Raw genomic sequence first — 25,137 nt, forward strand, 5'->3', positions numbered from 1 at the left:
CAGCATATACTCCGCTATTCCAATCTGACACTGCCAATGCTCCACCTTCAGCACCAGGCAGGTGGGGGTAGTGCGAGCTCCAGGAGGGTAGGGAGGTGGCGGCCAGTCTCAGTGCCTATAGCTTCTGCACTCTGCTCAGCAGTGAGGGACCAAACCACCGCTTTCATCCTTCTTCCCTCAGTCCCCTCTTGAGGTCTCCGCCGTGAGCGGTGGGTTCAGCCGCACTACATGCTGTTCTCTCAGCCCTGTGGGCCACAAACGGAGCCCTAGCAATCCGAGCTCCTCCCTCTCGCGTAGCTGTGGCAGCTCTGGGATGCAGTGAGTCGGGAGCACCGAGCCAGCTCTGCGTCCCACGGCCGCGCTTCTCTGTCTCCTCACCTCTCTCCCCTTCCCTCGCGTGAGTCGCCCACCCCTAGGTGAACCCATCCGTGGGCCTCCTTGTCCCACCCGTCCACTGTGCAAGGGAGTCCCACACGGAGACACATCCTCTCGATTAGTTGTAAATTCCAGGGGAGACCCACAGAGGACCACCTCACTTCGCCACCTTGATGACGTCTCCACATCACTGATTGGATTCTTTCCTCCACTTAAATCTGTTGTTGCTTCCCTCTACTGTATTCTTCATTTCAGTTGTTATAGTCTTCAACTGATTTTTTAAACGTTTTCTCTGTCTATTTTTACGTTTCCTATATCTTTGATGAAATTCTCACTGAGCTCATCTATTCCTCCCCTAAGTTGATTGAGCATCCTTATAACCAGTATTTTGAAATCGGCATCTGTTAGATTGCTTGGCTCCATTTTGTTTAGTTTTTTTTTTTTTTTTTTTTTTGGGGGTGCGGTTTCTCTTGTTCTCTAGCAAATGTTTCTTTGTTTCATTTTGGCTGACTCCCTGTGTTTATTTCTATGTATTAGGTAGATCTGCTGTCTCCCAGTCTTGGCAGAGTAGCCTTATGTAATAGGTATCCTATTGGTCCCAGTGGTACATTCTGTCTCGTCACAAATCTAGATGCTCCAGGAGTGTCCGTTGTGTGCGTTGTATGTGCTCTCCTGTTGTAGTTGAGCTTAGATTTCTGTTCGCATGTCAGTGGGTGGGAGTGACCCTCAGGCTGACTACCTATGAGGGCTGGCCATGACTACAGTGAATGAGATGTTGTGTGCAGACCGACAGACCCCACACTGTGGGAGTTGCTTTATTGGGGCTCTAGTGTCAGACAAGTCCACCCTTTGGGTGTGCCATTTGTGGAGCTGGTTAGGTAGTGCTGTGTGATCTAATGATGTCCACCAGGTTTGGTGATTCTAGACCCTCTGAATAGGGACTCTTGTGCGGGTCAAGTTCAGCCACTGCTTGAGCCCAGCTGTGGCCTGTCTGGTAAGAGGTACAAAGTGTTCTTTGGTTGTTTGCCACTTGTGCTGAGCTTAGAGGCACTTGGAAGAGGCTGTTCTGCGAACTGAGGCTGGCTGCCACTAGTATCAGGCTTGGGACCCTTTAGTGGGCACTATGATGTAAGCTGAAGCCAGCTGTCACTTGTACAGGGTTTGTGGCCACTTAGTTGAGGCTACAATCCAAGCCAAGAGTGGCTGCTGCTTATGGCAGGCTTGGGGAGACCTGATGAGTGTTATAATGCAAGCTGAGACCAGTCGCTGATTTTGCTGGGCTTGGGGTAGCTTAGCAAGAGGAGCAAGGCATACCGAGGACTGCCACTTCTTTTTTGTGATTTGTGATTTGTGGACCTTTGAGAGATTTTAGGTAATTCTGCAGCATAATCTGAGTCAGGCTATTTGTTTGGAGAAGCCACTGGAAGAGGTTCTGGTGTTATTCTGGTCTGCTTATTTTATCTGGTGCCATTGGGGCTCTTGCTGGTTTCTGCTTGTGCTAACTCAAAGGGTGGAATGGCTTTACCCAGGTCCATTGCTCAGTGTCTCTGAGTGGGTTATAAGTGTCAGGCCTGCAAGGATGAAGAGGCTTCTATGGCAGATCCTTGTTTTGACAGGGTCACCCTCCCGCCCCCACCTGTGGAGATGGTGAGGACTTCCTGGAATGAGCACTTGTTGTGGTAGGGCCTCTCTTATCAATGTCTCCTGGCTGCCTCAGTGTCTCTGGGTGGGAAACGCAGGGATGGAGAACCTTCTGCTTAGGTGGTTATTAGTGGGGTTAGGGTCTTGATCAATTCTCCCTGCTGATACTACCAGGCTCACCTCTCTTCACAGGGATTCCTGTTTGATCTGAGGGAGAAATGAGCCTGTCTGGACTGCCTTCTGTTGTTAGTTTGGAGGTCAGGAAATACCCAAAGTGGACTGTCTTCTTTTGCATTGTTATTCCGGTCCTGGAATCCCAAACCGGTTCTAAGATCTTTTGGAGTTCTCCTTTGGTTGCTTCTTGTATCATTTCCAGGATTTATAGTGGTACTTAGTCAGAATGAGCAGTGAGAAATGAGTCTACATCTTGTCTAGACCAGAAGTCCAACCAACAGGATTCTATAGTACAAAATTCTGAAGAGACACAATATTTTAGAGTCAGTATTGGGTTCTAACTAGCTAGATATGAGTTTGGTGACTTAGACACAGAACTTCGGCTATTTAAGCCACATGAGATATACTTAGAGCTCCCAGCTGAAGGCCCAGCACAGACGAGCCACTCAATTGGTATTCAATATCTTTCCCTAGAAATCATCTAGTTCAAACCAGCTATTTTAAACATAAGGCATCAGAGGCCTAGATAAATGCAGGAGCCTAATGTGCTGTGACACACATATAGCCAAGCAACATTATTTTGTGCAAAGCCCAAAAGCATACTGTCAATTCTTGATTATTTGGTTCCTTGCTTCTACATGGTAGTTCTGGTTCAATTGGACAGGATTTGAAGATTGAAACAAAAAGTACCAATTTATATGTGAAAAGTGCCTCAAAATTTACAAAGTGCATTTAAAGTTACAATTTTCCTTGTTTGGCACAATCACGGTGTTAGACTAACAGGAAAGAGATTATTCGTATTTTACAAATAAGGAAACTCAGTTGAGGGGCTGAGATTCACCCATAAGTGATTTCCCATTCAGGGTCTTCCCTTGATACTTTTTCCATATGAAACCGGGTACTTACTGGATAAAATGAGGCTGTGGAAATAGTTGATTTTAGGGCTCCCAACTTTTCATTATTAGTAACATGTTATTCAGTGGAGTGATTAGTCCTTGGGCTAATGCAGTGGGTTACCTTGCAATTACAGAGTGGATGGATTCCAAGTTCAGCTTTTTTTCCATTTATAGTAAGTACCCTGAACACTTGGGAGTTCAAATCACCCTTTGAGAGCTTGCTGGTAAAAATAATATCTTCCTAGATAGACAAAATTACCATCTGCTTAGGTCACCTCAGGGAAACGGGTGGAATCTTAGATTAGAAAAGAGGTTGCTGAATTCCAATAAAGGGAAATAGGGTATAATTCAGGAAGGTAAGATTATAATTTGATGTAGAAGAAAGCTGTAGCTTGGGCAAACAATAGGGAGTTGGTTGAATAAACTATAGCTCACATAGTGAAATACTATGTGGCCATTAAAAATGATGAGATTGATCTATATTTATTGAAACAAAAAGTTCAAAATTAGGCAAGACACTTAAATAGGAGTGTGATCTTATTTTTGTTCTGTATTCATGCATGTAGATTTATTTCTGCTCAGAGAAATTATGATGCCCCTCTTTTGGGGGGTTCTTTATATTTTAAAAATATTCTATAATGAGCAGATTTCTTGGTAAATTATAAAAGAGAGCCATAGCCTAATCCACTTGTTATGGCTGAATGTCTGTGTCTTCCCAAAATTCATGTTGAAATTCTAACCTCCCCAATATTATGGTAATAGGAGATGGGGCCTTTGAGGCATGATTAGGATTAGATGAGGTCATGAAGGTGGAATCCTTATGAGTGGGATTAGTGCCAGTTTAAGAGTCATAAGAGAGCATCTCACCTCCCTGTAAGGTTACAGCAAAGAGATAGCTGTCTAGAAAGTGAGCTCTCACTAGATACTAAATCTTCCAGCAGCATGAGCTTGGACTTCCCAGCATCCAGATTGTGAGAAATAAATGGTTGTTGTTTATAGGCACCCAAACTCTGCTATTTTGTTATAGTAGTCTGAATAGGCTAAGACAGAAATTGTATTGTAATGTAACCTGATGGTCTAAACACAATGCATCAAGAGTAGGAAGGGGGCTGAATGGAGCTAGGGAAAAAAAAAGCCTAAGAATTAATCATTTTAATCAGCAGCAACAGGGATAAAAGTAGGAGGCTGACTGATGTATTCTGATTTGCTTTTGTATGTGCCAGGCTCTTTACCAGGTAGTACTTTACATGTTAGCTCAGTTAATCTGCATAACCACCATGTGGAAGAAAAGTACAATTATTACCCCCATTTTTCAGGTGAGTCCTCTGAGGCTCAGAGAAGGGAAGTGACTTGCCACAGCAAAGCCAGGAGTAGAACCCAGGTCTCTCTCTGTTCTACCCACTGGAGGCCCTGGGCATGTGATTCCCAGAGAGGGAGGCTCTGCTGAGGGGCAAGGAGATATCACTGGCCTCTTTTGTGGCCTGGAGGAAACAACACCTGAGTTCATGAGGCTCCATGTGTGAGGATTCTTGCTGGGGGTGGGGGGGTAGGGAAGAAGGAGCCCTGGATGGGAATAAAGAGCCTGATCCTTGAACAGGTCTATCCCCCAGTATGAAAAAACAAACTGGTATCAGTCAGACAGTATGCTTCGTGAGTTAAGTTCGTATCAGTCTTGTCCTCAGCTGATCAATGACAGCTAGACCCTGCACTCCATAGTGTTATCCAGAGCCAGGCATCCTGGCACCTGCCTTATTTTAACATCAACAGTGCATATTTTAACTTACCTGCAGATTCTCTGTCTTTATACAGTGGTTTTTTCCATTAAGACTATGCCAGGACACCTTTTTTTGAAGGTATGCCTCGCTTCATTTGTAGCTATTACATAGCAACCTCACACACATAAAAGATTGAAAGTTTTTAATTTTAGACCAAGAAAACCCACAACTCTATCGAACAAACATCTTCAAATTGGAACACAACTGCAGAAGGGAACTAGTGAGAAATTTGGCAGTGAACATCGTGATGGGGTCAAACACCCATATCTCAGTAGTATGACAGGTTCAAAATAATATACAACAGGAAGTTTAAAGTCAATCACAGACACTGTTGTACCGTGGCAAGTTCAGACGAGCTGCTGTGACAGTGTCATTCTATAAACATGGGGCTAATAAAAAGTTAGATTCTCAAAGAACATATACAGCTTGGATTCTCATTTATATATCAGTTGCAGGATGTCCATGCAGGTATGTGGCTAACATGAACACATTACAGATAACACTACTTCTAAAGCTGCATGATTAATACATCCAAGAGAAAAGGCTAATTGCTTCACCATCACTTTGGTTTGTAACTCCGGCTTGGCTTAACATGTCCTAAAGTCTGCATGGCACTTAGCTGGACAATATCAAAGTTAAAGGTCTATCACTAAAAGAGCTTTTAAATCTTGGATACATTCTCATCTGAATGCCCAAATGACCTGTGAGACCACATACTAAAGTTACAGTAAATACATACACATATACAAATACTCTTATTATGAGTTACATTCCAAAATGACTAACCTTGTTAGCTCTTTCCAATGGTGAGGCACCATTAACTAGAATATAGAACATGCTCTATTTCAGAACTAGGATATGTGCCCTGCATTCCCACTGGCATTCACAAAATGCAAAAATAACCCTGTCTGCAAATGTGAGTTAGGTGAAGATATGGAGATACTTTATGTGAATTGGTGAGGCCAACTGCATGTGAGGTGGGATCAGAGACATGTATCTGAACAGCAATCACTTAGTGACTTTGTTGTATTCTCACCTGACTAGTGATGGGTCCAATGTTTCAGCTACAAAGAGGCAAAGAAAAGGCCCAGCACTCACCTGCCCGAGGGACATATAAAGCAGGGAGAATATCATCGATCATCCTTGACCCTTTAAAACAAAAACAAAAAACAAAAAACAGGACCAAATACCCCAGCAGAGAAAGGTGTTTAAAAAGAAAATACACAACTCAGAGCATTTTAAAGAAAAGAGTTGCTACCAGTGTAAAAGATTCTGTGTTTTTGAAGACACAGCCTTAAAAGAAAATAAATCACCCACACTACTGCCTGAAAAAGAGAACCTTTTTTGGATATTACTAGATCACATGCAAACTTAAATAACTGGAATGCTGGTCTTCCTGGTCTGGCCTATACTCCTTTTTCTTAACTGGCCAGGTGTATTTCTGTGTTACTTTCTCTTCTCTCCTGCCCTTCTCCCACCTTCCCCACAACTGGGATTCTGTGAGGGCTGGTGTAGTAGGGCTCTCTAAAGAAGAGCATAAAGCCTCGAAAATGGTTGAAAGGCAACAAAGCTTTAGAAGAGAAAGAGGCTTTTAGAACATCCCCAAAGCTTTAGAAAACGCCAAGAAACAGGACACTGGACTAACATGTTAGTTTCATACAGGCCAACTTCTGAACATGTTTTTGTTTATCCCCAGAAAGACACAGGCCTAAATTAGACAGCAGCTTTCAAAGCATACTGGCCTTTTGTGAAGACAAGTCACAAATCACAGAGCATGTAACAAACTTTCACTTGCAGTGACATATAAAGATGATGTGGACTGCTGTAACTGGTGACAAAACCAATACTTCGTATTTAAAGGGAAGGCACAGAAGTTGGTCTCACAGCCAGGGAATCAGAGAAGACATACTCTATGGCTTGAAATTATTATTTTTTTTTGCCTTGGAAGAACTTCTACGCTACCATCGAATGCTTTGAAAACAGAACTGCCTATAAAAGAACAACAAACAAAGAGTCCTTTACAACCCCAAACCTTTTCCCTTGTCCTTTGTCTATTTGGTGTCACCTAACAGCAAGCCATTTTTTCACATTATCTATCTAATCTATCTATCTATCTATCTATCTATCTATCATCTATCAATCTAATCTATCTATCTATCTATCTATCTATCAGCTATCTATCTATCTATCTATCTATCTATCTATCTATCTATCTATCTATCTATCTATCTATCTATCTATCTATCTATTTATCTGTATAAAATAAGCCCATAGGAAAAACTTTAAGGCTTAATCCATGTCTATGTTTTGCTTGTTTTTAAATGTCTATATCAAAAGTCAAGTCTAGATGTGGCACTTAGAAGAAAGCAACCAGATTTGGTTGGAATCATATCTATCTGTATCATACATAGAATTCTGGGAGGGAAAGGCCTGGGAGTGGGGTAAAGATTTGGTACAACAGAATATCACCTAACCACACACATGGGAAATGAAGAGAGGAATTGAGAACAACCTTCCTAAGTATAAACCGATCTGAAGTATAGTATACCTCCTGAGAGAACTATTTTTCTTAAAGGCAATTGACATTTCCCTACACAACTGTTTGAAAAAAACGCCACTTGATAAACTGCTCTCATAGAAAGATTTCCCAGTGGTTTATCAAAGCTTAAAAGTGTCAAGAAAAGGCATTGTGTTTCATAAAAGCTAGTAAATAACAAAGATCTGATGTACCCTGTTTCCTCAAAAATAAGACCTAACCGGACAATCAAATCTAATGCGTCTTTTGGAGCAAAAATTAATATAAGACCCGGTCTCATATAAGACCGGGTATTTTATATTATATTATATTATATTATATTATATTATATTATATTATATTATATTATATTATATTATATGTTAGTCCCAGTCTTATCTTACAGTAAAATAAGACCGGGTCTTATATGAATTTTTACTCCAAATGACCCATTAGAGCTGATTGTCCGACTAGGTCTTATTTTCAGGGAAACACAGTATTGATTAGACTTCTCTTTCTGGCTAAATTCAGGCCAACCTTAAATATTTACCAATTTGGTTTGGAAAGTCCTCTTAAAAAGACTTGGATTAAGTGTTCAGGGAAAGATGTTACTTTCAGTGAAGTGTGAGGTGTGTCTCCGACTAAAGGTGCGTTTCCGACAAAAGGTGCCCATGCATGTTGACAGGCAATAACTGACTTGGTACGAATTGAACACAATCTCTAGAGTGACATTCCAAAGATATATGGCCCAATACATGTATCATAGGCTTCAGATTCTTGCCCTGTTAATTCCAAATAGTGTTTCAGGTTTTCTTTCATACCGCAAACCCTATCCCTGAATTTCTTCTTTGAAAATCAGATTATTAGCTGTAACTTAGCTTTGTTATTTAGGATTGTTTTATCTATTACCATGAGGAATCTGAATCTGTCATTCTATAAACTAATAATTAATTCTTTAAAAAGGTGTCCATGCAGAATCTCTCCTACCCTCATGGCCACAAGCACAGGCACAGAGCCTGCCTCATGCTTAGAAAAGATATGCAGTGATCCCAAGCCTGTGAAACTTGGGTAGGAAACAGGCAGAGGTCAGGTTAGTGGATGAGACAGTGGCAGGTGGTTAAATGCCCTCCTATTTAAGTGGGGCAGTCACATTAGAATGGAATTTCTACTCAGGGAACTGGAAGGTAGGACAGTGGGGGAAGGAGTCACATTTCTTAAACAGTGTAGGTGCTATATGAGGATATGAAATGAAAGCCATTAATAGATCATTTTTTTCTAGTATACCCAGCAAGTTTACTTAAGGAGTTTCCTCTCCATGACGAGGCTCCCGACTACAGATAGTTACTGGGTTTTAAGCAGTGCATAAATATTTGGATCCCATTGAACTTTTTTCCTCTCTCAGATTTTCAAATCCAACTGAAAAACAGGAAAGTGTTAATGGAATATGTTGGGAAATAAAATGAAAAAAAAAAAAAGACCAAATAAATTGACCTCAGAGATCTTCAGGCTGAAATTGATTCCATGACCTTAATGCTCAACAAAATAAGACAGTCTTTTTAAAAGTTTTGTTTTTGCTTTTGGTAATACCAGTGTGGCTCTCTACCACTTCTCAGTTTAGAACTATATTGAAAAGATCTGTTTACTACTGATTAATTTTGTTTTACATCTAAGAAATAAAGTTTGGTACTATGTACTGTCTTACTTCAGTTCTGTAGAAATAAATATGAGACTTTTAAATCTTTAACTTTTTACAGGATTTGCAAAATAACTATGTCTTGCCATTTGCCTTTTTCCTTTCCCTGAAAAAAAACCCTGAACACACTGTATTTGGAATATCATGCTAGTTAATGGACTGTAAAATTCAGAATGAGGTATGGGAGAAGGCCCATGGGTACAAGCAAGACCCAGATAGACTCACTTGTGGCAGATGATCGGTACTGTCATCTTCTTTGACATCTTCCTTCACAAAGCCAGGGTTAGATGGAGTTTCCAGATCAAAATGATTTGCACAAATATTTTTTTCCCAGAAATAAGAAGTCAAAGGATAACTGGAAACATCTGATGATTAGGGTTATATAAGTCAAGAACCAAATTGTGGAAAGGGGGGATTAGAGAAGACACAATAGAAAATCACCTTATCGCTTTAAAATGACAGGAACAAGGCAACTATCAAGAAAGCGTAAATTTAAAAACTGGTCCCTATTTATTAATTGAAAAGATTCAAATGAATTACTTCTTCAAAAGCACAGAATTAAAACAGCTACCAAGAAGTGGTAAGTAAAAATGTGACTCCTATTTACATATGAAAAAAAGACAACCAAAATGATTTATTGTTCTTCCTCTAAAGAAGAAAGTTGTTTTTGGGTCCATAGTTTAGCTATGGGTGAGAAATCAAGGAGCTATCCTGGCTCTTCTCTCCTACTTCTAACACTTAAATTAAAAGGCACCTCTTTCTTACAAAGAAAAGTAACTAATAAGATGAGCCTTTAGAAATGTCTGTGTTTACAACTCGATGTGGTAACAGAGATGGCTCTTTCAATAAGACAACTAATATTTGAGCTTAAACCAGACAGAATATTCAGAACAGACATTTTGGATGAGGACCTGGATTCTGATGGGAATGGGCGTTCTGAAAATGCTGACAATATATAGTGCATGAACCAAACTGCCAGAGGTCTATCCTACCCCAGCTTGTGAAAGTGGGTAAACCCTGACTGAATACCCAACAGGAAAGTACATCAACTGCATCAATCCCAAGGGGAAAATCTGGTATTTAAACAACAAGAAACGTATCCCTTACCCCAGGAGTATTTAGGCCTGCTATAAGAATGGACTTTCTTCAAAAGTGTACATTGGCACAAGGTGATGAACCGACCAGATTTTAAAAGTAATGCCAACTGTATCTAAAAATCTACAAACCTGATGTGATGTCTAGGGAAGTAAAACTACTGTCTTTCATAAAAAAGACCTAAAAAGAAGTTTATTTCAGGAAAACTCAGATGAGCACACAGGCCATGTGTAAACTAGGGTCTAAAGCACTGAGATTTCCAACTCTCTCCAGAACTGATGTTGAGAATAATATTAATCAATGTTATTAATTCAAATCCTGCTAATTTGGAATTGATCATTTTAGAATGTAGTGGATTCAAATTTACCTATGGACCATCCATGAAAAGGGGAGTTGGCTAAGTGAATATTACAAGACCTAGCTGGGGACAGCAAGTGTAACTTAGGAAAACTATTTCCTTATATGTCTGAAACTACCAAGTACCCATGCACCCAAGCTAACAGTTAAGGATCATTTTGATTTATTTCTCAGGCAAATGTTGGGGTCTCTATAGGCAATAACATTAGCTTACATCTTATGACTAAGCATACCTGAAAGTAAAATTTTAAACCATTCTACAATTCAGTTACCTGTTGCATACCATCTCTCCATCCCCTCAACAGGGTCTTAATTCTCTACTATGGCAGTATTTCCACTTAATTCTCATGCTACAGCAGTGAGGGTGGAAAAGTAGGGAAGGTGGGTCATTAAGGAAAACAGAGTAATAGAACCAGGCTAATATCTCAGCTGAAAGGTGACATTTCTAAAGTTAAATCCCATTCCAGAACAATAACATATTCTTTCCCTTGCCTATATTCTGGGCTGCTTGGCATGCATATACTGGTCACTTGATCAATAGTAAAAGCCCTAAATCCCCTTCCAGACTCTTAAGTGGGAGGAAGGGTACCCTGGCCTTACCCATTTAAGCAATTAGAAAATCAGCACAGTCTTCTTTGGGACAATAATCATTGTGGGTGATGCAGGTGTACCTAGAATGGAAGCAGACTGAGCAGCTCACTATTGCTCAGAGCTGCCTGTCTCCTTGGTGCTAGCCTTTGAGATATCTGTGTTCCCCAAGATGTCCGTTTCCCCATAGATGCCCATGGCTCCAGAGAAGTCCATGGCTCCAGATCTGCTGATGTCTCCACAGGAGCCCATGGTCTCAGAGATGCCTATGTTGCCAGAGATGCCTGTCTCTCCAGAGAGGCCTACGTCCTCAGAAATGTTCATGGCCCTAAAGCTACCCATGATTCTACAAGAGTCATGGTGATGATCGGCACACTCGCTTTTTACTTTATCCATTTGAGCTTGGAGGCCTCCTTCCCTGGACAGGGTGCCATTCTCCATCAAGGTACTGAGGTCTCCATCAATCCCCATAAAGCCGAGAGGATTGGTCAAAGGACTTCCCAGATGCTGAGACAATAAATTCCCTAATTGAGAGCAGGTACAGACTTCTTCTGTTGGCTCATCATGGGCTTTCAATTTCTGTCATGGGAGCAAGGAATGGGTAAAAAGAATTAAAAACAGGAGAAAAACTGGGAAAATATCACACTGACCTGCAGGGATCCTGCCTGCTGTCACTTACATGGTAACAAATGACCTTTTGCCCGCTCCGTACCCCAAACATCTTTTTTTTCATCACTTGACAGAGTGATAAACAGCCAGACCATTAAAGATCCTCAAGGGTGTTGCGTCTATAACAGTCCTCTTTTCTCAAAAATGCTACTATTGGGAGCAGGGAGCGCAAGGGAGAGGCTCATTAATGTTTATTGAATACCTCTATGTGCTGGACACTTTACATATAATACTTCCTTTTATACTCATAAGGATCCTATTAATTAGTTATTAGCTGTATTTCACAGATGAGAAAACTGAGGCACAGAGAATTTGAATGAATCACCCAATTTCACACATTTAGGAAGTGGTAGAGCTGGGATCTGACCCTGCCTCTTCTTAATGCCAAAGTCTATAATCTGTCTACTACCCCATACTACCTCCAATGGATATTTTCACTTTCAGGGATAATACAATAATTCACTGACACTTTACAACAGTGATTCATCACTTTCTGGCAGTCATAGACCCCTTTAAAAATCTGAAAAAAATGATGGACTTTCCTCTAAAAAAAAAAAAAACATGCATACACATGTGTGTACATGAGACAGCACATATAGTTTTTAGGTATAATTTCAGGGGCTTCACAGATGCCCCACTGGGCATCTGTGGACCCCTATGGATTCATGGACTCCAGTTAAGTGTTCCTGCCTTAGGAAATAGGCATATCATTTTTATTTTTCCAGAAATCACAAAATCAATTTCCCTCTCTCTCTCTCTCTCTCTCTCTCTCTCTCTCTCTCTCTCTCTCACACACACACACACACACACACACACACACACAGATAAGCTCTGGAGAGGAGAACTAAGTGGATAGATGGTTGATGTAGTCTCTTAAACTTTTCTTCATTTTGTATGTTTTTGTACTCTGCATTTAAAACTTTACATGTTGTCATGCGAGGCAGCTTGTGGGGCCTCTAGTCCCGCTCCCCACATAAGAACGCAGGACATGGTGAGGCCAAAAAGGAACACCCACGGAGCCATAGGTAGGGGAGTCACACCACTATACTCTTGCTGGAGACTGGGTTGGAGACACAGGAAGCAGGAGCCACGGAATCCGCAATCCACACTCCGCCACATTCCTCTGTCAACCAACCTCATCTGCTAGCTTCAATCTGCCGTGCTAACTGCAATCCACTCTTGCTAGCTCAGCCACCAGCTTCTTGCTAGCCCCTATTTTCCTGCTAGCGTAGCCACAGCAGTTATATTAATGGCCAATGGCTTACTGGTTACAGCTGACGGCCAACTAGCCACAGCTGATGGCCATTTACTACCTGAGCCATCACCTTTTAGCGTGAAGCCGAGAGCCTGGAAACTGCACTCCTGGCTCTGTCCCCACACATGTGAACTGCCTTTTAAAAACAATGACAGAGTTATCTGGGTAATAATATTATGGGCCACTTTTGTTTTTCTTCTCTGTATTAAAAAAGAATGCTAATAATTGTTATGTATATGTTTTAAAAGGAAGCCTTCCTTAATTTTTCTTTTTACGTTAAGATCGAAGAATGATCTGATTCTATCTAGAATGAACCTGATTCTCTCTCAAGAAATAGGCAGGAATAAGTGAGAGGGCTGAGTCTAGCTAAAATAAGGGAACTACTCTGGATACCTTGCTGCTAATAGCTAAAAGAGAAGGCAGGAGACCTTAGGAAAAAGTTTTCCTACTTCTCAGTTCTGCCTATGGCTTGGTCTTCTCAGGGCTGCTTGTTTCCCTTGTTTCCTATGATTTTTTTTGGTTGTTTCCTATGATTTTTAAGTTATGCTTCAGTTTTCCAGTTTTCCTTCTTCTTCTTCTTTCTGAAATGGAACCAAGTAACTGACTTTTGCCTCCTAAGAGGACATTCCCAAGTTCTGGGATCTGATGTAATAGCAGTACATTTATTTTCATAATAAAAGGATATTTGTTAACTTATAGGGAGAAGAAAAGCTATGCCTTATCTAGCCTACAGTGGGTCACACCCAGTTCCTAAACAGCACACCCTTTCCAAGAATTCTTTTATAAGAGGCACTCCTCCCTTCTCCTTCAAACACACCCTGAAGGACCCCTAGATTCCAGAAGCAGCTCAGCATTGTCCATATTTTGAAATGAAATCCTTGTTGACTTGTTTAACCTATAATTAAAGAAACGTGTCTGACTTTGGTTTTGCTGGTATTGTAAAGCAAAATCAACATGCATTGCATGACAACTCAATGAATAGTTTGCAATCTACATGGGAAGGAAATGAGAATTTTTATAAGGTTTTCCTAATTGAAAATATAACAATTTCCTTGTTCTTATCAGTACACCCAAGATGTTATACTTATTCTCTTAATAGATAACAAATGCCAGTATGACCTCCCTGTTGTTCCTTCTTGTTTCTCCTAATGATTACATCCAGATCAAAAAAGGGAACCAATCCACTTGTTTAACTAGCTGAGTGTGATATTTACTACTTTCTATGTGGAGTAAGAGAAAATGTTGTGCCTCAGAGCTTTGTAGATACAGGACACCTGGAAGCCAGAAATTATAACAAGCCAGCCAGGCAGCTTCCCACAAGTAACAATTCAACTCCAAGTGGGCTGGGCCTACCCAGAACAGGCAAGAGGACCTCATTTTGAGACTTTTCTCCATACCTTTTCTAGTTTGTGCACACCTGCCGCCAGCATTGTTCTCTGCTTCTTAATTTCCAGGAGGCTCTCAAGCATACTCTGCTTGGGATGCAGCCCTTTGTCAAAGCGGTTATACATCCCACACCAGAACCTTGAATAAACAAAAAGAAAAAAAATAGTGGGTTTAGTTTAGCTGGAGGAATAGATTACTTGTTTTCCTTGTGTCAAGAAAATATCAGCCTGGTAGCTGGGCAGATCTCAAAAGTAAGGTAATTTTGATAACACTGAAAAGAATGGAAGAGTAAAGTTCCTAGCAGAAAGATCTCTGCTGGCTATCATCAATAAATCAACCAACAACAAATGCTGGAGCGGATGTGGAGAAAAGGGAACGCTAGTGCACTGTTGGTGGGATTGCAGATTAGTGCAGCCACTATGGAAAACAGTATGGAAGTATCTCAGGAATCTGAAAATGGAACTACCCTATGATCCAGTAATTCCACTCCTAGGCATCTACCCGGAGAAATCCAAAACTCCAATTCAAAAATCGGTATGCACTCCTATGTTTATTGCAGCACTTTACATGATAGCCAAGACATGGAAACAACCGAAATGCCCATCGGTAGATGACTGGATTGAGAAGCTGTGGTACATTTATACAATGGAGTATTACGCAGCCATAAAGAAGAAAGAAATCTTATCATTTGCAACAACATGGATGGATCTAGAGAACATTATGTTAAGTGAAATAAGTCAGAAAGAGAAAGACAAGTACCATATGATCTTACTTATATGCAGAATCTAAAGAAAAGAATATGTGAATGAACTAATCAGAAACAGTTTTGGGGACACAAAGAAAAAACCGAGAGTTGTTAGATGGGTGGGTGGGAGGGGATGGGGATAAGGGGAAAGGTGAAGGGATTAGGAAGCAGCTGGTAACCACCACAAGATGGCCTCAGGGTTTTTTGAAAATTAATTTGGGGAACGTATTCAATAATGTTGTAAAGATTTTGTTGGGTATCCGATGGACATGCGTCCTATTTGGGAGACCACCTCAGGGATACTGTGGATGCCTGATCATGGCATTGTACACCAGAAGCTAAACATTAATGAATGCCAACTATAAGTTTATATATATAATGTGATGGCTCAGTGTGAGGTCGGAGGGATAGTGGATGGGGGGAGGGGGATTCACAGTGTGAGGGATATAAATGATGAACGTCTAAGTATTACCTTGTCTTCTACACCTGAAACTAATAAATTAAAAAAAAGAAAAGAAAGATCTCTGCTGAGACACTTGGGACTTGAGCAAATTTGACCTTCTTTTTAAAAATGAAATTAAACTTTTTATTTTGAAATAATTATACATTCACATGCAGTTTTTTTTTTATTTTTTTGTATTTTTACATCCCTCACACCGTGAACCCCCCTCCCCCCATCCACCACCACCCCGACCTCACACCGAGCCATCACATTATACACATAAAATTATAGTTGGCATTCATTAATGTCCAGCCTCTGGTGTACAATGCCATGACCAGGCATCCACAGCATCCCTGAGGTGGTCTCTCAAACAGGACAAATGTCCATCGGACACCCAACAAAATCTCCAAACACTATTGAATAAGTTCCCCAAAGTAATTCTCAAAAAACCCTGAGGCCATCCTGTGGTCACCAGCCGCCACATGCAGTTTTTTTTTTTTTTTGAGTGTCTTAAACTGATTTATTTATTTATTTATTTATTTATTTATTTATTTATTTATTTGTTTCAGGTGTACAAGACAAGGTAATACTTAGACGTTCATCATTTATATCCCTCACACTGTGAACCCCCCTCCCCCCATCCACTATCCCTCCGACCTCACACTGAACCATCACACTATATATATAAAATTATAGTTGGCATTCATTAATGTTTAGCTTCTGGTGTACAGAGCCATGATCAGGCATCCACAGTATCCCTGAGGTGGTCTCTCAAATAGGACGCATGTCCATCGGATACCCAACAAAATCTTTACAACATTATTGAATACCTTCCCCAAATTAATTTTCAAAAAAACCCTGAGTTACCAGCTGCTTCCAAATCCCTTCACCTTTCCCCTTATCCCCAACCACCCCCCCACACCCATCTAACAACTCTCGGTTTTTTCTTTGTGTCCCCAAAACTGTTTCTGATTAGTTCATTCACATAGTCTTTTCTTTAGATTCCATATATAAGTGAGATCATATGGTACTTGTCTTTCTCTTTCTGACTTATTTCACTTAACATAATGTTCTCTAGATCCATCCATGTTGCTGCAAATGCAGTTTTAACAAATAATAGAGAGTGACATCAGCAAGATGACAAACTTGGAAGCTCTAGGCCCTTGTTCCCCATGGAAACACTAAATAAACAATAATAGATGGACCAAAGTAGCTTTGTGAGCACTCTAGAAGCCAGGTAAGAAGCTGCAGCAACCAAGTGAATGCCTAACCAAGAAAAACTGTACCGAAAATGGGAGAAAAATTCATACTGCTTTTGCTCATCCTTGCCCCACCCCCTCCCCAGCATGGTGCAACTGGGAGGATTGTGCCCAATTCCCAATTCCTGTATCAGGATGGAAGGAAAAGAGCAGAAGTTGCTTGCAATGCTCTGGCCTGTCTATGGGCAGCCTGAAAGATTGATTTCTGTCTCACTTGCCTTGAAGCACTGACTGGAATGGTCAAAGCAGTGGCAGGTAACAGGAGCAGGGGGTCTGCAGGCATAAGGTGCCTATGGGCAAGAGATTATGAACAGAGGAATACAATAGAAACTTCCAAGGCTTCTATAAAACGGGTAAAACTCTTAGGGTAACTAGTACATTTTTTACTTCTTTATCTTTTTTATTATTATTAATTTCAGATGTACAAAGCAATGTAATAGACATTTACACCCCTCACAAAGTGATAACCCCCCAATCTACTACCCCTCTGACACATTGTATATACCTGTTACAATACCATTGATTATATTCCCTATACTGTACTTTACATCCCGTGGAAAGAAAATTAAAAATATATATACATATATACACACACACACACACACACACACACATAATTATAGTTGACATTATAAATATATATTGAATTCAATATATATATATGTATGTTCTACATATATATTTAACTATAGTGGACATTCAATATTATTTATTTCAGCTTCAGGTGTACAGCGCAGTGGTCAGGCATCTACACAGTCTATCAAGTGATCCTCCTGATAAGTCCAGTGCCCATCTGGCATCCTATGTAGTCTTCACAACATTACTGATTATATTCCCCATACTGTATTTCATATCTCCATGACTATATTGTGTCTATTAATTTGTACTTTCTAATCCCTTCACCTTCTTCCCCATCCCCACCCACCTCGCATCTAGCAACCATCAGTTATTTTTCCTATATCTCTCAGTCTATTTCAGTTTTGTTTGCTCATTTATTTAAAAACAGCTGCGTATATGGGTAATGGGAATAAAAGCACATGCACAGGCCCAGAGAAGACACATGTTGACAAAAGGTTAGAGTGGACCCTGAGCCTTTAAACTAACTGATTAGTGTAGGTCTTCCCCTAAATGAGTTAGTCCTCAAAGACTGGGAGATGTAGACAATTTACAAATGCATGAATTTCAACATAAGATAATGAGGCATAAAGAGAAGCAAAGAAACATAGTCCATTCAAAGGAACAAAATAAATAAACAGAAACTTACCCTAAAGAAATAGAGGCATCTGGCTTATTTGACAAAAAATTTAAGACAAGTGTTTTAAATATGCTCAGTGAGTTCAAAGAGAATGCAGACAGACTAATAAACAAAATCAGAAAATTGATTTAGGAACAAAATGAAAATATAATCAATGAGATACAAGTGATAAAAAAGAACCAAACAGGAATTGTAGAGTTTAAAAAAACAAAACAAAAATTGAAAAATTCACTAGACAGGTTCAAAACAAATTTAATCAGGCGGAAGAAAGAATCAGCAAACTTGGCAACAGGTCATTTGAAATAAAATTGAGTCTGAGAAACAAAAAGAAAAAAGAATGAAAAGTGAACCGAGCCTAAGAGACTTATGGGAGAACATGAAATGTACCAATATAAGCATAATGGTAGTCCAAGACGGAGGAGGGAGGGAAGGAGGGAAGGAGAGAGAAGGGGGGGGAAGTTATTTGAAGAAATAATGAACACTTCCCAAAGTTGAAGATAGAAATGGATATTCATTTCTATCTACAAATTTGGTGTTATACAAGAATAACAAGAATAAATAATATACAAGAATAAAAAATATAAGAGCTCAGCAATTTTCAAATAAGATAAATCCAAAAAGATCCACACTAAACACATTAAAATGAAACAAAGACAATAGCAAGAGAAAACTGATTAGTTATATATAAAAGAGCCACTAAAAGATTATCAGTAAATTTATCAGCAGCAACCTTGCAGCCCAGAACAGTGAGGATGATATTTTTAAAGTGCTAAAAGAAAAATACAGTCAGCTGTGAATACTTTATCCAGCAAAACTGTCCTTCTAAAATGAGGGAGAAATTAACAGTCCAAGGTAAACAAAAGCTGAGAGACTAATTACCACTAAATCTACCCTATGAAGAATGCTAAATGGACTTCTTTAAGTTGAAACAAAAGGACATTAGACAGTAACTACAAGCTATACAAAAACATAAAGTTCTGTGGTAAAGTAAAACCATAGACAAATATAAAAACTTATTGTAATTTTGGTTCTTAGCTCCCCTTTCAATTCTTTTATGATTTAATAGATAAAACCATAACAATAAGTATAGGAGGACATCATCAAAATGGCGGCGTGAGGAGAGCCTCTGTAAAGCTCCCCTGGAATTTACAGCGAGTCAAACAGCAATGACTCCACAAAGGACTCCCTGCACAGCAGACAGGCAAGACGAGGCCCACTGCTGAATTCGCCTAAAGGTGGAAGAATCCTGCTAGTGGGAGAGGAGGGAAGGGAGAAGTGTGGAGATGGAGCCACGTAGGCACGGACGCAGATGGGGCTCAGTGCTCCGAACTTGCTGCGTCCCAGAACTGCCGCACCTGCAGGAGAGGGAAAAGCTCGGACTGCTGGGGCTCCGCTTGTGGCCCGCAGGGCTGGGGGGGCAACATATGACATGGCTGAGCCCAACGCTCACGGCACAGACCTCGGAGAAAGGACTGAGGGAAGAAGGCTGAAAATGGTGGTTTAGGCCCTCACTGCCGAGAAAACAGCGGAGGCCTTGAGCACTGAGACTGCCCGACCCCTCCCTACCCTCCCAGAGCTCGCTCTGCCCCACCTGCCCGGTGCTAGAAGCGGAAGGGTAGCAGTGTAGATCAAAGGACAGAATATTTGCTGTTTGAGAACTGTGGACGGCAGACACAGATTCGCAACACAACTGGCTCCAGCGTGGGGGAGGGATCTGTGGAAGTGGGACCAGCTGTGGTGGTGGTCACCGCCATTGCTCTGGGCCACCTCTCACAACTCACCCCGCCCCTGGACCCCCTATCTGGGTGGATCCCTGCAGGAGTAAACAGAACTGCTGAAACATACAGGCTCTGAATCTGGTGCAGAAAGAGGTGTGAAACTTCAAAAGCTCTCCGCATCCCCAAAGGAACATGGCGCCCTATGGTAACAGAGGAGAAGCCTATTTCCCAAGATATCCCCCCATTGTGTGAGAAGCTGGAATAGTGCAGAGAAAACATAGCACTACTGTGTGAGATGAGGAAAAAAAAGGCTACAGTCAGAGAGAAAATAAAGCATTATACCAACAAGTATTGAAAAACAAAAGAAAGATTTCTTCCTATCAACCTGTTGTAGAAACCACTCCTGTAGATGCCTAGGAAGAGAAATGACAAATCAGTACTTGCCATGAAAAACCAAGGCAACAAGACAGCTCAGAAAAAAGTGAAAAGTCTCCAGAAAAGGAACTTAAAGATATGGAAATATGTGACTTAAATAACAGAGAATTCAAGATTGCAGTTCTGAAAAAACTCAACGACATGCAAGAAAACACAGAAAGACAATTTAATGGACTCACAAATGCAATCAAAGAAAAACATGAGCATTTTACAAAAGAGATTGAAATTTTAAAAAAGAACCAAATGGAATTTCTGGAGATTGAGAACTCAATACAAAAAATCAAGAATGAAATAACCAGCTTAGGTAGTAAAGTTGACTAGATGGAGGAAAGAATCAGTGACATCGAAGACAGAAACCTGGAAATTACACAGATCGAAGAAGAAAGAGACTTGAGACTTAAAAGAAATGAAAGAACTCTACAAGAACTCTCTGACTGTATCAGAAAGAGCAATATAAGAATAATGGGCAAACCAGAAGGAGAAGAAAGAGAGAAGGGAAGAGAGAACATATTCAAACAAATTGTCGATGAGAACTTCCCAAACTTGTGGACAGAACTGGATACTCAAATCCAAGAAGCAAATAGAACACCTAATTACCTCAATCCCAACAGGCCCTCTCCAAGGCACATTGTATTGAAGCTGTCTAAAATCAACAACAAAGAAAGAATCCTCAATGCAGTCAGGGAAAAGCAGATGGTAATGAACAAAGAAAAGCCCATTAGATTATCATCAGATTTTTCAGCAGAAACTCTACAAGCCAGGAGGGAGTGCAACCAAATATTCAAACTACTGAAAGAGAGAAATTATGAGCCAAGAATAATATACCCAGTAAAGACATCTTTTAGATCTGAAAGAAAAATAAAGAGCTTTCCAGACATACAGAAGCTGAGGGAATTTTCTAATATACGACCTGCACTACAAGAAATACTAAAGGTGGCTATTCGACCACCATCAAAATGGACAATTTGTGGCAACATAAAAAGGGGGAGAGTAAAGTCCTGACCCAGAATATGGGAATGGAGAAAGTAAGAGTGCTGAAGAAAATGGAATACTCTAAACATCAAACTTTCTAAACATAAACTTAAGGGTAACCACTCAAAAAAAAAACACCAAAACTTAAATATATACTGTAATAAAAGAAGAAACACAGGGAAACATCATAGAATACAACCACACAGAAATAACAGACAACAACAAAATGGCAAAGAAACAATGGAGACACAGCCTTACCAGAAAACTAAAGATAGAATGACAAGAAATCCTCACGTATCAATAATCACCCTAAATGTAAATGGACTGAACTCACCAATAAAAAGTCAAAGAGTATCAGATTGGATCAAAACACTAAACCCAACCATATGCTGTCTCCAAGAGACACATCTCAGCTACAAGGACAAGCATAGACTCAAAGTGAAAGGGTGGAAATTGACACTCCAAGCAAATGGTACCCAGAGAAAATCACGTGTAGCCCTAATGATATCAGATGAAACAGACTTCAGGGTGAAAAACGTAACAAGAGACAAAGAAGGACAATTCATAATGGTAAAGGGGACTATACAACAAGAAGGTATAACAGTCATCAATATTTATGCCCCCAATCAGGGAGCACCAAAATATGCCAAGCAATTACTAACAGAACTGAAAGAAGAAATTGACCAAAACACTATTATACTAGGGGACTTAAACACATCATTGACAGCAATGGATAGATCATCCAAACAGAAGATAAATAACAAAATAGCAGCCCAAAATGACACATTAGATGAAATGGAAATAATTGAATATATAGAGCACTTCATCCTAAAACATCAGAATATACATTCTTTTTGAGTGTACATGGAACATTCTCAAGGATAGACCATATATTGGGACATAAAATCAGCCTCAGCAAATTTAAGAAGATTGAAATCATACCAAGCATATTCTGTAATCACAAGGCTTTGAAATTGGATATCAACTGCAAAAAGAAAACAGGAAAAAACACAAATACATGGAGATTAAACAACATATTTTTAAAGAACGACTGGGTCAAACAAGAAATTAGAGGAGAGATCAACAGATACATAGAAACAAATGACAATAAAATACATCCTATCAAAACTTTCAGGATGCAGCAAAAACAATTTTAAGAGAGAAATTTCTATCATTACAGGTGTATCTCAAGAAACAAGAAAAATCCAAAATAAATAACCTCATATTACACCTTAAAGAACTAGAAAAAGAAGAACAAGTGAAACCCAGGGTCAGCAGAAGAAAGGAAATAACAAAAATCAGAGCAGAACTAAATGAAATAGAGAACAAAAAGACAATAGAAAAAATTAATGTGACAAAGAGCTGGTTCTTTGAAAAGATTAACAAAAAGACAAACCCTTGGCTAGACTCACTAAGATAAAAAGAGAGAAGACACTAATTAACAAAATCAGAAATGTAAAAGGGCAAGTTATCACGGTCACCACAGAAATACAAAGAGTCATGCAAGAATACTATGAACGACTATATGACACCAAATTCAATAACCTAGAAGAAATGGACAAGTTCTTACAAACATATAGCATTCCAAGGCTGAACCATGAAGAACTGGAAAATCTAAACAGACCAATCACAAGTAACGAAATTGATTCAAATTTGATTCAACGAAATTGAATCAGACATCCAAAACCTTCCCCAAAATCAAAAGTCCTGGACCAGATGGCTTCACCAGTGAATTCTACCAAACCTTCAAAGAGGATCTAATACCAATCCTGCTCAAACTCTTCCAAAAAATTGAAGAAGAGTCAGTACTCCCTAACTCATTTTATGAGGCCAACATTACCCTGATACCAAAACCTGGTAAGGACAACACAAAAAAAGAAAACTACAGACCTATATCTCTGATGAATACAGATGCTAAAATCCTAAACAAAATTCTAGCAAATCGAATACAACAATGCATTAAAAAGATTATTCATCACGAACAAGTGGGGTTCATCCCCGGGGCACAAGGATGGTTCAACATTCGCAAATCCATCAATGTGATACATCACATAAACAAAATAAAGGACAAAAATCATATGATTCTATCAATTGATGCAGAAAAAGCATTTGATAAGATACAACATCCATTTATGATTAAAACACTTACTAAAATTGGTATAGAAGGAAAATACCTCAACATAATAAAGGCCATATACGACAAGCCCTCAGCTAACCTCATAATTAATGGTGAAAAGCTGAAGCCCTTTGCTCTACGTTCAGGAACACGACAAGGTTGTCCCCTATCACCTCTGCTTTTCAACACAGTGTTGGAAGTCCTCGCCAGAGCTATCAGGCAAGAGAAAGAAATAAAAGGCATCCAAATTGGGAATGAAGAAGTTAAATTGTCACTCTTTGCAGATGACATGATGCTATACATAGAAAACCCTAAAGACTCCACCAAACAGCTATTAGAAACAATCAATGAATATAGTAAAGTTGCTGGCTACAAAATCAACGTACAAAAGTCCATTGCTTTCCTATATACCAACAATGAAATCTCAGAAAAAGAGATAGAAAAAACAATTCCTTTTGCAATTGCAGCAAAAAGAATAAAATACCTAGGAATAAACTTAACCAAGGATGTGAAGGATTTATATGCTGAAAACTATAAGACATTTTTGAAAGAAATTGAAGAAGACACAAAGAAATGGAAAGACATTCCGTGCTCATGGATTGGAAGAATCAACATAGTTAAAATGGCCATATTACCCAAAGCCATATACAGATTTAATGCAATCCCCATTAAAATCCCAATGGCATTTTTTAAAGAAATAGAACAAAAAATCATCAGATTTGTTTGGAACCACAAAAGACCCCGAATAGCCAAAGCAATATTAAAAAAAAAGAACAATACTGGAGGTATCACACTCCCTGATTTTTCCTTGTACTACAGGGCTACAATAATCAAAACAGCTTGGTATTGGCGGAAAAACAGACACATAGACCAATGGAATAGAATTGAGAACCCAGAAATAAAACCACATAAATATGGACAGATAATTTTTGACAAAGAAGCTAAAAACATACAATGGACAAAAGACAGCCTCTTCAATAAATGGTGCTGGCAGAATTGGATAGCTACGTGCAAAAGAATGAAACTGGACTGCTATCTGTCACCATGTACCAAAATTAATTCAAAATGGATCAAAGACTTAAGCATAAGACCTGACACAATAAACTGCATTGAAGAAAACATAGGTACTAAACTTATGGACCTTGGGTTCAAAGAGCATTTTATGAATTTGACTCCAAAGGCAATGGAAGTAAAAACTAAAATAAACAAATGGGATTATATGAAACTGAAAAGCTTCTGCACAGCAAAAGAAACTATTGACAGAATAATGAGGCAACCAACTGAATGGGAGAAGATTTTTGCAAACAGTTCCTCTGATAAGGGGCTAATATCCAAAATATACAAGGAACTCATGAAACTCAACAACAAAAAAACAAACAACCCAATTGAAAAATGGACAGAGGACCTGAAGAGACATTTCTCCAAAGAGGATATACAAATGGCAAATAGACATATGAAAAAATGCTCAACATCGCTAATCATCAGAGAAATGCAAATGAAAACCACAATGAGATATCACCTCACCCCAGTCAGAATGGCTTTCATCAACAAAACAAATAGTAACAAGTGTTGGAGAGGCTGTGGAGAAAAAGGAACTCTCATACACTGTTGGTGGGAATGCAGACTGGTGCAGCCGCTATGGAAGGCAGTGTGGAGGTTCCTCAAGAAATTACGAATAGAATTACCATATGACCCAGCAATCGCTCTCCTGGGTATCTACCCCAAAAATATAAAAGCATTTCTCTATAGAGACACGTGTACGCCAATGTTCATTGC

General features: G+C 39.6%; 1 protein-coding gene across 3 annotated transcripts in view; it reads right to left on the reverse strand.

Annotated features, from left to right (window-relative positions):
• ASB12 (ankyrin repeat and SOCS box containing 12) overlaps window positions 1–25,137 on the reverse strand; it is a 182,235-nt gene that overhangs the window by 23,572 nt on the left and 133,526 nt on the right. For 2 of the 3 annotated variants that reach the window (XM_081042042.1, XM_081042043.1), the window contains one exon: window positions 14,431–14,557. In XM_081042042.1, coding sequence (XP_080898168.1) covers window positions 14,431–14,557 — 127 coding nt within the window. Of the gene's footprint in view, window positions 1–5,959; window positions 7,121–14,430; window positions 14,558–25,137 lie in introns of those variants that run through there. The other variant, XM_081042044.1, reaches the window with a different exon arrangement.

The sequence above is a fragment of the Rhinolophus hipposideros genome, assembly GCF_964194185.1.
Source record: "Rhinolophus hipposideros genome assembly, chromosome: X".
In the NCBI taxonomy this organism is placed as follows: domain Eukaryota; kingdom Metazoa; phylum Chordata; class Mammalia; order Chiroptera; family Rhinolophidae; genus Rhinolophus; species Rhinolophus hipposideros.